This window comes from Chlorocebus sabaeus, chromosome 11, assembly GCF_047675955.1.
Source record: "Chlorocebus sabaeus isolate Y175 chromosome 11, mChlSab1.0.hap1, whole genome shotgun sequence".
Classification (NCBI taxonomy): domain Eukaryota; kingdom Metazoa; phylum Chordata; class Mammalia; order Primates; family Cercopithecidae; genus Chlorocebus; species Chlorocebus sabaeus.
In genome coordinates this window covers 32,952,282-32,966,627 of record NC_132914.1, presented here as the reverse complement: position 1 = coordinate 32,966,627, position 14,346 = coordinate 32,952,282, and the positions used below count along the sequence as shown (strand labels likewise).

The following is a 14,346-nucleotide window of genomic DNA, read 5'->3' as shown; positions in this document are numbered from 1 at the left end:
CTCTTACTGTGGGAAGAAGGAAGACACATGAAATAATTAATCTTGAAAGACTTTGATGTGTTTTCAGTCTATAAACGGTGTCAATAAATTCTGCTATTTAAAACTGGCAGGATGTATTTTAAACCTTTTTAAGGCACTCTCTGCTTAAAATAAGAAACAAGGGCTTTCACAACTTGATTACAGTAATTAAAAAAGTAAGTCATTATACTGTTTTAAGAATGTTTAAGGAATATGTTTTGTTAGGATATATCTAAGTTCTTATACCGACAAAGAAATCTAGTAACAAATAAGAGACGTATGTTTTATTGAGACAGAATTTCGCTCTTGTTGCCCTGGCTGGAGTGCAATGGTGTGATCTCGGCTCACTGAAACCTCCACCTCCTGGGTTCAAGCGATTCTCCTGCCTCAGCCTCCCGAGTAGCTGGGACTACAGGTGCGTGCTACCACGACCAGCCTAATTTTTGTATTTTTTAGCAGAGACGGGGTTTCACCATGTTGGCCAAGATGGTCTCAATCTCTTGACCTCGTGATCTGCCCGCCTCCGTCTCCCAAAGTGCTGGGATTACAGGCATGAGCCACCATGCCTGGCTCAAACATTTAATATATATCTATTTTAAAAAGCATTGCCACCAATCAGAGACAAAGCATAATCAGCAAAATAGCAAATGTTTGCTCCAATATCTCAGTTTAAAAGAAAAATGAGGGCCGGGAGCGGTGGCTCATGCCTGTAATCCCAGCACTTTGGGAGGCCGAGGCGAGAGGATCACCTGAGGTCAGGAGTTTGAGACCAGTCTTACCAACATGGAGAAACCCTGTCTCTACTAAAAATACAAAATTAGCTGGGCATGGTGACACAGGCCTGTAATCCTAGCTAGTTGGGAGGCTGGGGCAGAAGAATTGTTTGAACCTGGAAGGCAGAGGTTGCAGTGAGCCAATATTGCGCCCCTGCACTCCAGCCTGGGCAACAAGAGCGAGACTCTGTCTAAAAAAAAAAAAAAAGAAAGAAAAAATAAAAATGAAATACATGCCATCTTAAACTTTATTTTAAAATCAATTGTTAGTTATTCAAATTTAGATTTCTGTGTGGAAATTCTATCTAGTAAAAACTATTGGTAAGAAGTTCTAGAACTGCACCATCCAATACAGTAGCCCTTAGCCAAATGTGGCCATTGAGCATTTGAAATGTGGCTAGTTCAAATCAAGATATGCTGTAAGTGCCTAATACTGAATTTCAAAGGCTGAATAAGAAAAACAGAATGTGTGTGTATGTATGTATATGTGTGTGTGTGTGTGTGTGTGTGTGTATATATATATATTTTTTTTTTGACAGGGTCTCACTCTGTCACCCAGGCTGGAGAGAACTAGCACAATCTTGGCTCACTGCAATCTCTACTTCCTGGGCTCAAGGGATCCCCACACCTTGGCCTCCTGAGTAGCTGGAACTACAGGCGTGCACCACCATGACTGGCTAAGTTTTGTAGTTTTTGTAGAGACAGGGTTTCGCCATGATGCCCAGGCTGGTCTTGAACTCTTGGCCTCAAGGGATCCACCCACCTCAGCCTCCCAAAGTGGAATTATAGGTGTTAGCCACCTATGAATTCCATGTTGAAATGATCACATTATGGATATAGTGTGGCAGTTCAAATCTATTACTAAAATTAAGTTCACCTGTTTCTTTTTATTTTATTTATTTTTTCAAACAGGGTCTTGCTCTGTCACCCAGCCTGGAGTGCAGTTGCACGATCACGGCTCACTGCAGCCTCCATCTCCTGGGCTCAAGCAATCCTCCCATCTCAGCCTCCTGAGTAGTTGAGACTACAGGCGCATGCCACTACGCCTGGATAATCTTTTTATTTTTGGTAGAGACATGGTTTCGCCATGTTGCCCAGGCTGGTCTTGAACTCCTGGGCTCAGGTGATCCTCCATTTTGGCCTCCGAAAGTGCTGGGATTATAGGCATGAGCCATGGCGCCTGACTTCTTTTTACTTTTTCTAACATGACTACTAGACTACTAGAGAATTTAAATTTACATATGTGGTTTATATCATATTTCTATTGAATAATTCTGAATACAAACATTCTTGTAGTTGTCATTTTATCATTTGGCAAGAAATATTTCTACTGTACACATAGAAACATTCCAAGCTTTCTTAAAGAGCTCAAGCATGTCTTCCTTCCCCTTCGTAACTTCTTCTGACTCAAAAGAAACAAAAAGATGAATGGATAGGAAAGAAGAACCCAGATACAGCAATTCAAAAAAACCCGGCAAGCATAGTGTCTGTGGTTGTGCCAATGGTATTAATACATATGTAAAATGCATATTTGTTTTTATATATGTATATATTTATATGCATTTCTTTATATACGTATAGAATGTTTCTGGAAAAATACACAAGGTTGGTTGGGTGGGCACAGTTGTGGCAGAAATCTACCATCTACTGTATACTTTGTACTTAAAAATTTTTGAACCATTACCTATTGAAAAATATACAGCAAGTTTAAAAATATATTTTTCAACATGTGGTTGACAATTTTGTGAATTAATATATTTTTTCTTCTTCTTTTTACTCTGTCACTCGTTGGAGTGCAGTGGCTCACTGCAGCCTTGACCTCCCCGACTCAAGCAATCCTCCCGCCTTAGCCTCCTGAGCAGCTGGGACTATGAGTGCATGCCAGCACATCCAGCTAATTTTTAAATTTTAATGGAGAGACGAGGTCTCGCTATGTTACCCAGGCCAGTCTCGGACTTCTGGGCTCAAGCAATCATCCTGCTTTGGCTTCTCGAAATGCTGGGGTGACAGGAATTAACATTTTTGATTTAACTTTTGTTTTGGCAGATTCCAAACTAAAGACAACATATTCTGACATCAAGAAGTGCCTGGGCCTTCCCCTACAGGGAAGAATTCTGTGGAAACTATGTTCAAAGAAAATATAAACCTAAAAGATTACAGGTTTCAACAGACTACCCCTTCACTCCTACTAGTTCAATAATTGAATCCTGTGGAAAAAGAAAGTATAGTGATATGGGAAGTGAAACACACATAAATAGAAAAGCCTCTATAGGACAAAATATAATTTATAAAGTACAAAACACTGAGGCCATTAGTTCAAACAAGATTGACTGAGCTCCTTCGACACACAGAACATGGAAAGCGTAAGAGCAGGTCATGTGTGCACAGGATATGCTGGCTGATGAAATGTATAGTTGAATTGTAAGTTGGGACATATTTAAACATTCCTGTTCCTCACAGTTTTGATTCTGGTCTCCACTACCTCTCATCTGCATATTTTATGAGTCTCTGTACCTGCTTCTTTATCTTAGATGTTACCCACATCTAATCCATTCTCCACCTTGTCATCAGGGTGATTTTAGCAAATGAAAATCTGATCCTATTCTTAAAACTGCTAAGCTATGCCCATGGTAAGGTCTGCTCTCACTAACCTGGCTCTCTGTCTTCAGGTCCCTGTCCACCTTCGCAGCCTCGCTTTCTATTACTTCCAAGTCCCGCAGCAGGTTGTAGTGCTGAGCTCACTGGCACTGGGGCAAGTTGACCTCCTTTCCTATAAGGTTCTTCTCATGACCCAAACCTGCGCGGCTACCTTCTGCCTATTACGGTATAGCCACCTTTCATGGCCAGCGTTGCATTTCTTCTGGAAGAATGTTCCTAACCGCCCTAATTCCTTTATTTATTCCAGGAATATCTATTAACATCAGTACATATTTGTCTCCTACCTCCCCTACCAGACTATGAGTTTTATTTGAATATCATTGTATATCAAGAGCCAAGAAAAGTGCCTGACACATAGTAGATATTCACTAACTTTTGTTAAATTCTGGTGAATGAGTAAATGGATTAATGAAATGTGATTTTGGTACATGCTTAAGAACACAGGCTTTGCAATACATGAAACAAACAAATATCTACTTGTCTGAATGCAGTGAAACATAAAGGCAGTTTTTACTAGGAACATGTCGTGTGTAGGGTAGACTATGTATCTCAAGGGGTGATTATGTATCTAAGGCTAATACACTTCTGTGAGTTGCTTTAAAAAACAGTACAATGTAAAATGTCACAGAAACATTTTCAGACTTCAAAATAATACCATTCTCTTAAACTAGCTGAGTCACTGTGTCAGAGAAAGAGAGGGAGGGAGGGATGAAGGAGGGAGGAACAGAGGAAGGGAGGAGATTGAAATGATAGGGAGAAGCAAGATATCTAAGAGGAAAAGCGTGACATGGGAAACAGTGTGAAGAGCAAGCTGCTTAGGCTATTACTTCCAGACTGAGTTCAAACTTGCTTCTCCAGGTTTGCCATTTCCTACTTATCTTGTGTAATTGCTGCAGTCAGGTCTGTTACTACAGAAATAACAACTCCTGCCTGTGAATTACACGGATTCTTTTTACATATTCTGACAGGCTGACTGTAATTATTGATTAAATGGTAAGATCATGATGAAGAAGATGAGGAGGAGGAGGAAGAGAAGAAGGAGGAAGAGAAGGATATAGGCCTAGGTAGTTAAGGAATCAAGATAAAATGCTGACTAAAAAATAGGCAACAATTTTGTGAAGACACACAATCTGCTGCCTAATTACAAACTCCTTGATGACAACAGGGTCCCTTTTGAGTCAAGGTCATCAAGGCTGATAGGCACTTCTCAGATCAGCTGGTAAATGAAACTGTGAAAACTAAGATGAGCATGTGGAAGGACACTGGAATTTGTGTGCCAGGATAAGGATAACGTCAAGAGCAAGAAAATCAACAAGCAAGCCATGGCCAGAAGCACTGGAATTGCAAGGGCTGAGGTTGCAGAAGCTGAGCCAGCCAGAGGGAAACGCCAGAATTTTCCCTTAAAAGGTTGTACTAATGCAGCAAATCAATCAGGATAATGCATTAATTAGTATAAAACATTCTACTAATGTTGAAAATCAATGGCCTACCCTATAGTTGATTCTCTAGAATTGAGAAATTGTGTACTTGAGGAGATGAGGTTTTCTGTTTACCATCTCATAGAAATAAAATCTATTTGAAAGTATCTCTTATATAGAATAAATAACATTTTATGTTCTGTGTCTTAAATTTTTAAATGAGACATACCTCTCTCAATTCCTCAACTGAAGGATTAAGAACAAATTAAACTAATTTCATTTTTAGTTGAGATAATTGCTTCAACGGTCCTCAATAGAAAAATAAAGCCCATATTTGCTTATTAGAATAATTAAAAATCAACTAAAAACATGTATTAAAAATATATTAAAAATAAATTTTTAGGTGATTTAAAAATCACCTAAAAACATGTATTAAAAATATATTTTAGAAATATATTTTAGTTTTTAGCTTATCAAAAACATTCTGACAAATTAATAGAGAACTTTCTGTTTAAAATGACTAATAGATACTGTTACTAGCTAGCAAATTTTATAATGGTTAAACTCATGAATTTAAAAATACTCATAAAATCTATTATTTCCCATAGGCTTATGATATTTCTTATATAGAACATGAGACTGGTCATATATAGCATATTTTATCTTTCTTGGCTTAATGAAAAGATTTTATATAGTAAAAGCATCATAATGAATGTTTGATATGTTTTACCCTATATAGTTCAGTTGAGGGAAAATAACATATATTGGTAATAATGCAGATATTTATAGAAGCTATAATTTATTTGGTGTGGATGGTCAGTCACTTTCTATAGCAATTCATTGAACTAGGACCTTTTAGAAAATGTTGCTAAGACTGATAAGAATTTATTAAGCATTAATCTGGTTGATTCCATGATATATAATTAAAAATTCCTAAGGCTATAATAACAGCTTTACTTCCTTTCCTCTTTTATTATTTTAACTTTACATAACTGGTGAGAATTGTAAAGGTTATCAATATGTTAAGCTGTCAGCGTGATCTTCCGGTCTGGTGATGATTCTGAATTCCACATTCCTTATATCTCTAATCTTTTTTTTTTTTTTTTTGAGACGGTGTCTCACTCTGTCACCCAGGCTGGAGTGTAGTGGTGCCATCTCGGTTCACTGAAACTTCCGCCTCCCTGGCTCAAGGGATCCTACCTTAGCCTCCTGAGTAGCTGGGACTACAGGCGCCCACTACCACACCTGGCTAATTTTTGTATTTTTTGTAGAGATGGGGTTTCACCATATTGCCTAGGCTAGTCTAAAACTCCTGAGCCCAAGTGATTCACCTGCCTCGGCCTCCCAAAGTGCTGGGATTACAGGTGTGAACCACCGCACTCAGCCTCGAATCTCATAAATAGTAATCATTTCTAAGGTCAATTTGTAAGGTATTTTCTGGTTATTCAAAACTAAAGAGTTTAAGACAATATACTGGTACTCTTATTCATGTATGCTAACTGACTTTAGAGTTGTAAGATGCGTACAGTGTGTATAAAGTAGCAGAAAGATTCCCAATCTGGGAAAACGGGAAAGTGTTTTATGGGCTTTTAGTACATTGATATACCCTTCTTGACAGCAACATTAGAATGGAGCCAAAAACGTAAAGATGTTCAACTTTTAACTGAGTGATCTCACTCCTGAGAAACATTTAATAGATGAGAAGCTGAATGCATGAGGGTATTCCCGGCAGTACTCCATAATATAACACACAATGAAAAACTACCTCAGTGGACGAGGGGAAGTAGTGATTAATGTGGTGACAGCATCTGAAACAAAATCTATGATACAATAACTTTAACAAATAAAAGACTAGATAGCAACATGGAAAAACTTGTGATGTAATGTTCATGGCTTAAACAATGTAATGATAACAATATAAAATATATATCCATGTAAACAAAAACCAGTCATACAAAAATGGAAACAGTTATTGTTGTTAACATTGATTATTTTTAACCTTACTGAGATGTTATCTTTTTAATTAAACAACAATAGGAGTTATTTATTAATCATACCAATTTCTTTTCTAAGTTCCAGTAGATAGTTCTACTATTTTTAGTGTTCCATTTGGAACACTAAAAAGAAGACTTTTATGGGTTTTTTTTTTTTTGTTGTTGTTGTTGAGATGGAGTCTCGCTCTGTCGCCCAGGCTGGAGTGCGGTGGCCGGATCTCAGCTCACTGCAAGCTCCGCCTCCTGAGTTCACGCCATTCTCCTGCCTCAGCCTCCCGAGTAGCTGGGACTACAGGCGCCCGCCACCTCGCCCGGCTAGTTTTTTGTATTTTTTTAGTAGAGACGGGGTTTCACCGTGTTCGCCAGGATGGTCTCGATCTCCTGACCTTGTGATCCGCCCGTCTCGGCCTCCCAAAGTGCTGGGATTACAGGCTTGAGCCACCGCGCCCGGCCTACTTTTGTGGGTTTTATCCGAGTTAGGTATCCTGATAAATCATTACCACTTTGGTGATTCACAGAATACTTCAAGGTACCTTCCAAGGAGGTCTAAAACAATAGGAAATCAGTTATGAAATTAAAAACACCAAGCAGTTTTTACTTTTTTTCTTCTTAGGTGTATATTTTGGCTATTACACCATTCCAACGCATTATCACTACCAATTTCCTCAAACACCTTTAGAACGTGAAATGCACTATCAGTTTCTACACCACATCTTTTAATCCCAATCAGTAGGCTGATTCCATGAATCAGATAAGGAAAGTATTAGAGATTCAAAGGCTGAGGTTTGCAAAAAGGAATTAAGGTAAAATGAAAAAATAAATTCTATTTCAGCGGTGGCAAACTCAAAGACTACAAGAGGGGCCAGGAGAGAATAGAAATGAGGATAGCAGGCTGGGTATAAGTAATAAGGAGGAGTGGGGACTGTGGCAAAGTGCAGAGCTTGCCCTAACAGCAACAGCCACTACAGAGCTCCAACAGGTGTTGACATGCGTGAGCGCAGACCTAGGGCTGCCAGATATTCAGAATCTTCCAAAAGAGGCCAGAAATACTGATGCTCATACAAAATCTCTTGAATTTTTAACTGTCGATAACTAACTTGAATTAGTTTTATTTTTTATTTTCTGGCAATAGTCTAACAGCTGCGCTTAAGCTTACTTTGGTTTATGGGCTCCTTGTTTGCCACTTCTGCCCTATACTCACATGCAGGGATTCCTCAAAAGGATGATTTTTATTTGCAAGAAGTCACATTTTCTCTATTTGTCATATGTCACATTTTCAATTTAGGCCTCTTCATAGAACAAGTAAAAAGAATGAAAGGAAGGAAGGAAGGAAGAAAAATGCAAAATAGTGAAGCTAAGTGTGAGCATGTTGGTAAGCATTAACGAACGGGGGCTTGCAATCTACAAGAACATTATACTAAGACCTAAATGTTCTTGAGGAGCAAAATCTTAGAGGGTTTTACTTTTATTCTCAATATAATGATTGAGGAGACATTCTGAGTCACTACAAAAGGAAATCAGCCCAAAAGCCTTGTTATACATATGGCTCCCTTTATGGAAATTATATTAAAAATGATAAGAGAGAACTGGCCAAATCTGACCAAGATGGAATCACCATGAGCTACCAAACTGCAAATAGGATCCAAGTGTGTATGTATTGTGCTTGTTGCTAATTTCCCTTTTCCTATCCCAGTCCTTCCAACTCTCATTTGCCATCTTTGGCTGTTAAATGGAAGTCTGTCATTCTAAGGAATATGAGTAAAGGAGGAAACAGGAAGCTAAGTGTAAAGGAAGTTTTTACTTGACTTGTAGGAATTTACACATCATCAAAGGTAGACTCTGCAGATGCGTGGGCCTGAGTGACTGGAAGGAAGGGGAGAGTCTACTCAACTAATCATTTGCATCACATGCACCCAAGGAAAAAATGTTTACCTGGTGGAGCCACGGTTAACCTTTTTTCCTTGCTGAGCCGGTGCCCTTGGATGAATTCACTCATGGAGGGGGGGCCCTTCAGAAGAAATGATTCTGTGGAGGTGGGATCAGGGGGAACTCTTAATAAATTCTGTAGGTAGGAAGCCCCTGAAGTCCTGGGACGGCTCTGATCACAAAGGGAAGGTGAAAATTGTCTTGCAGGAGATCCAAGAAAAATACATATAGGAAACAAAAAAGTTTTACTTTAATTACCTTTCAATGCCTCACCAGTGACAACATTATTTATATTGGCATTTCATTGTTTAAATATGTAAATCAATATTTTTGCTATTTTTTTTTTTTTTTAAGTTTCCACATCAGGATACAACCCTATTTGGAAACTGTTCTGGATACTGGAAAAGAGATTTATTACAGTTAGTCAGCTTGAACCGCAAATAGAAAATATATTATTTGAGTCTTTAATGAAAGCTCCTAAAATAAAAATGTTACCATTAACCGAAAATACATGGTAAGTAACTCAACAGCCAGGACTCTGGAAAGAGGTCACACAATCAAGCCCCTAAAAACCTTACAAGTGGTTTCTCTGGGCAATATTCCCATGCCAAATGAAAAAGCACAAAAACCGCTTTCAAGAAAAGGACTGTGTGTATTCCACCCCATTTTATCTAGATATAGACATCCCCTTTCAGACCGTCATCAATTTTGGTCATATGGACAAAAGTTACCCTAAAAGAACATATTCATATCCTTGTCCCGTTAAAGAGAAGCTGATAAACAGCACCATTTCCAAAGGTACAACGACTTTTAAAATTATAACCCAGGTAGAACACGCTTCATTCTTAATATCCACCTTTATCTACTAATTCTTATGTTGGAGGGAAGGGAGAGGCATATTTACACATACAAAGAGTAGCAAAAATATTAACAGACACTTGAAAATTATATTACGATTAATCAAGAGGAGGGATTGGGCAGGGGGTTAGAAAGGACTACATAAACACAATTATCAAAAAGGTTTTGATCTGGAAAGACCCACATTAGCAAGGACCATTTATATGCCAGCTCCCATTTTTTCTTTTCCTTCCCCTCCTCCATCCTCCACAACAAGAGCACATTCATTTTTGCAGTTAACTAAAATCTGGCCACTGCACCGTACTATGAAGATCGCTGCATGCATACCTTTTCCTCTGAGTGCCACTGCTGACCCGAATGTTGGGTGTCTGTGGGCCCTGACTATGCAGGAGGTAAGTGTCTATGGTGGGCACGGTGACTGATGCCTCCCCACTTACTTTAGGGCTGCCGATCTTGCTCTTTCCAAGTTTGCCTTTGCTGCGTCGGGACTGCTCATGGTCAAACTCTAAGTCCTCCAGCCTCTGGGTCAGGGCGAGTTTTTGCTGGATAGCCATTCGTAACAAAGTGTTTAGAGTCTTCTTCTCATCCTCTGCGGCTGCTAACTGTCTCTGCATCTCATCCAACTGGGTGACATATTCATCACATCTGCAACCAAAACAGAGAAGGGGTCAGGGGAAAATCTTGGTGAAACTGAATTTGGACTTAAGTTGAAAAGTAATAAATTTGACTGAAATTTAGAAATTTAGAAGACTGGTTTAAAGGTCTAGCAATAGAATGTAGATAACCTATAATAGCAGAAAATTAGAATGTATGTTCATCCATACAATGAAGGACAGATGGGACATTTAAAAAAACTTATTATTTTCTTGTTGTTGTTTTGTTTGTTTTTTGAGACTGAGTCTTGCTGTATTGCCCAGGCTGGAGTGCAGTGGCGTGATCTTGGTTCACTGCAACCTCTGTCTCCTAGGTTCAAGCAATTCTCATGCCTCAGCCTCCCAAGTAGTTGGAATTACAGGAGTGTGCCACCATGCCCGGCTAATTTTTGTATTTTTTTAGTAGAGACGGGGTTTCACCATGTTGGCCAGGCTGGTCTCGAACTCCTGACCTTAAGTGATCCTCCCACCCTGGCCTCCCAAAGTGCTGGGATTACTGGCATGAGTCACCACGCCCAGTCATGATCATTTTTTAAAGAGACAGGGTCTCACTATGTTGCCCAGACTGGTCTCGAACTCCTGGCCTCAAGTGATCTTCCTGCCTCAGTCTCCCAAAGTGCTGGGATTACAGGTATCAGCCACTGCACCCAGCCCATATGGAGACAGTCTTAATAGGCAACGTCTTAAACCCCAGGGACAGAGTTATTGTGGGGCTGCCGTGTAACAGCAGAATAACGGTCAAGTCTCCCACAATGTCCACAGTACCTGAAGTGTCTTACAGTAGCTCTTTTTACTGTATAACATTTTATTCTTTGGAGGAATATAACAAGTTTATTATAGGCTATGCCTATAATATCCAAAATAATAATGTTTATGAAGAAAACATTTCCTTATCTGTATTTACATGTTTTAGTTTTAGATTGCAGCTGTTGCTCTTGTCAATTTGACTGATTTGCCTGAATTAGAAAACTGAGTATTTTCAATGATTTCTCAACCAGATGACAGAGCAATGAGTTGTCAAAAAACCAAAAAACAGAAAACCCTGCAAAAACCAAGATTTGCACAAGGTTTGATACAGATATAGCAGGCTGTCCGAAACATCTTTATTCAGGTTTCATACTTGTGCCAAAGAAGGAAGATAAGCTTAGTGATCTTTTTTCCTTACCAAAGGCAAAACCTGAGCACATATACATTTGGAAGATAGAGGTGGTGTGGGGGAAAAGCTCATTCTGAGTTTTTTTTTTTCTGAATTTATTTACCCACTAAAATATGAATAATAAATATTATTATTTTCATATTTACGCCAAAAAAAGTATATGAAAATGGACAATTTGGGGATAATTCCTTTTTATAAAAAACTATTATTATTATTATTTTTGAGATGGAGTCTTGCTCTATCACCCAGGCTGGAGTGCAGTGGCATGATCTCAGCTCACTGCAACTTCCACCTCCCAGGTTCAAGCAATTCTCCTCCCTTAGCCTCCTGAGTAGCTGGGACTACAGGTGTGCGCCACCATGCCCGGCTAATTTTTGTATTTTTAGTAGAGACGGGGTTTCACCATGTTGGCCACGCTGGTCTCGAACTCCTGACCTCAGGTGATCCACCCGCCTTGGCCTCCCAAAGTGCTGGGATTATAGGTGTGAGCCACCGTGCCTGGCTAGGGGATAATAATTCTTATATAAATCAGATTCAGACTTGAAATGTCCTTTGACATTTTTAAAAGTTTCCTTGTCAAAGAGGAAATTTATGTTTTCTTGATTCCAAATGTAATCCTGATTCTTTCATCAAAGAGGGGGCATTGTGCCTTATTCCTATTCTCTATCCTGTCCACCATAGCAGCCAGGTAAACACATTCTATTCCCCAAACACTGTCATGCCCTGTGACCCAGAAGCCAGTTCCCTACAGTTCCTCTGCACCCCTGTGGGCTTTGGGGCACTCAGCCTTCTCACTGCCATCTCCAAGAGATTCAATCACAAGGTCTGAGCTTAAGCCTGTACTCTCCTAACATACAAAGAAAGCTGGACAGTTTCTGGGGGACTCCTATAAAGCTCAAGAGATCTTTGTTTGTTTGTTTTTAACACTTTTACATGTATCAGCTACATGTAAATTATTTACTAAATCTGCCAGTAAAGACATAGTAATGATTTGTGAATTTTGCACCAAGTTTGCATCATACAAGATATATAATTGGTGGGATTTGGTCGGGCATGGTGGCTCATACCCTAACTCAGGACTTCTGGAGGCCAAGGTGGGCGGATCTCTTGAGCCCAGGAATTTGAGACCAGCCTGGGCAACATGGCGAGACCCTGCCTCCACAAAATCCACAAAAATTAGCGTGAGTGGTGGTGCAAGCCTGCAGTCCCAGCTACTCGGGAGGCTGAGGTGAGGTGAGAGGATTGCTTGAGCCCAGGATGTCCAGGCTGCAGTGAACCGAGATGGCGCCACTGCACTTCAGCCTGGGTGACAGAAACCCTATCTCAAAAAAAAAAAAAGTAATTTTTTTTTACATTGTATTGTGACAGCAAAATATGTATTTCAACAGTATACTGAAAATCTCAAGATTCTGAAAACTTCAAATCAAATACATTCTTAACCATCACTTCACGTTTAAAAACAAAATATGGCCGGGCGCGGTGGCTCACGCCCATGATCCGAGCACTTTGGCACTTTGGGAGGCCAAGGCGAGTGGATCATGAGGTCAGGAGATCCAGACCATCCTGGCTAACACGGTGAAACCCCGTCTCTACTAAAAGTACAAAAAACTAGCCGGGCGTGGCGGCGGGCGCCTGTAGTTCCAGCTACTCGGGAGGCTGAGGCAGGATGAACGGTGTGAACCCAGGAGGCAGAGCTTGCAGTGAGCCGAGATCGCGCCACTGCACTCCAGCCTGGGCAACAGTGCAAGACTCTGTCTCAAAAAGAAAAAAAAAGCTGGGTGCGGTGGCTAATGCCTTTGATCCCAGCACTTTGGGAGGCTGAGGAGGGTGGATCACGAGGTCAGGAGATCGAGACCCTGTCTCTAGTAAAAATACAAAAAATTAGCCGGGGGTGGTGGCGGGTGCCTGTAGTCCCAGCTACTCGGAAGGGTGAGGCAGGAGACTCTCTAGAACCCGGGAGGTGGAGCTTGCAGTGAGCTGAGATCGCGCCACTGCCCTCCAGCCTGGGCGACAGTGTGAGACTCTGTCCCCAAAAAAAAAAAAAAAAAAAAAAAAAAATTCTAAGTAATTAGCTGGTATGATGATTATTAACCTTCATTATGACAGTATCTTCTCACACAGTACTAAAGGTAAGGTGCTTTTATATACTTTCATGTACTTCCTTCACAGAACTCTATTTCAGAGGTGGTAATATTTAGCTATTCTAGGAAGTGGGGTTTTCCCCCTTATTGAAAGCTTTTTATTTGGAAGGCGAGTATCTTTGGGGTGCATAAATTCTAGAAACAATCTATTAATATTAACTCACTTAAAAAATATTTTTATGTAATAGAATTTCTGGATCCAGAGTGTTCAGTAGGGGGCTCTGGAAAACAGCACAGAAGGCTTGCAAAATTTTAGATACATCAGAGTGGACTTCCACAGATTTTCTTCACACTTAGCCATCCTAGACTACACACCGAATACACTCAACATGCACAAAGGCAGGGCTGTGAATTTTAAAGCCTTTTCCCCACCTACCACACCCAGTCGTAGGAAGAAAATACCGTTACCTTGTTGCAAACATTGCTCTCAGGGAGGAGAAGGTTGCAGCATCTTCTTTCAAAGCCTTCAGTTCATTTCTAAGCTTCGTCATGGTTTCAGTCACCATTGCTTTTTCATTTTCATATTTGTTCTTGAGATTAGCTAGTGCCACCTCAGCTGTCTAAAGCAGAAAATCACACGGCTTACAATTTTCATATCAGGAAAATCCATCATACAGATTGCTTCATGCTGGGCCTATTATGTTCTTTTATAAAAGGAAAGTGAAACTGATTTGTTACATTTTATATAAACATAGGTATGCGCTTCGGACAGAGGAAAGTTTTTCTTTAATGTCAAAATGTGTTGTGAATT

General features: G+C 39.9%; 1 protein-coding gene across 10 annotated transcripts in view; it reads right to left on the bottom strand.

Annotated features, from left to right (window-relative positions):
• Positions 1-14,346, bottom strand: part of BICD1 (BICD cargo adaptor 1) — a 276,025-nt gene that overhangs the window by 36,622 nt on the left and 225,057 nt on the right. For 4 of the 10 annotated variants that reach the window (XM_037990149.2, XM_037990150.2, XM_007968120.3 and 1 more), the window contains exons 6-7: positions 14,004-14,155; positions 10,083-10,290 (exon numbers count right to left, since the gene is read on the bottom strand). In XM_037990149.2, the coding sequence (XP_037846077.1) occupies positions 10,083-10,290; positions 14,004-14,155 (360 nt within the window). Of the gene's footprint in view, positions 1-8,793; positions 8,988-9,972; positions 10,291-14,003; positions 14,156-14,346 lie in introns of all 10 variants that reach the window. The other 6 variants (XM_073020612.1, XM_073020611.1, XM_037990146.2 and 3 more) reach the window with 4 other exon arrangements.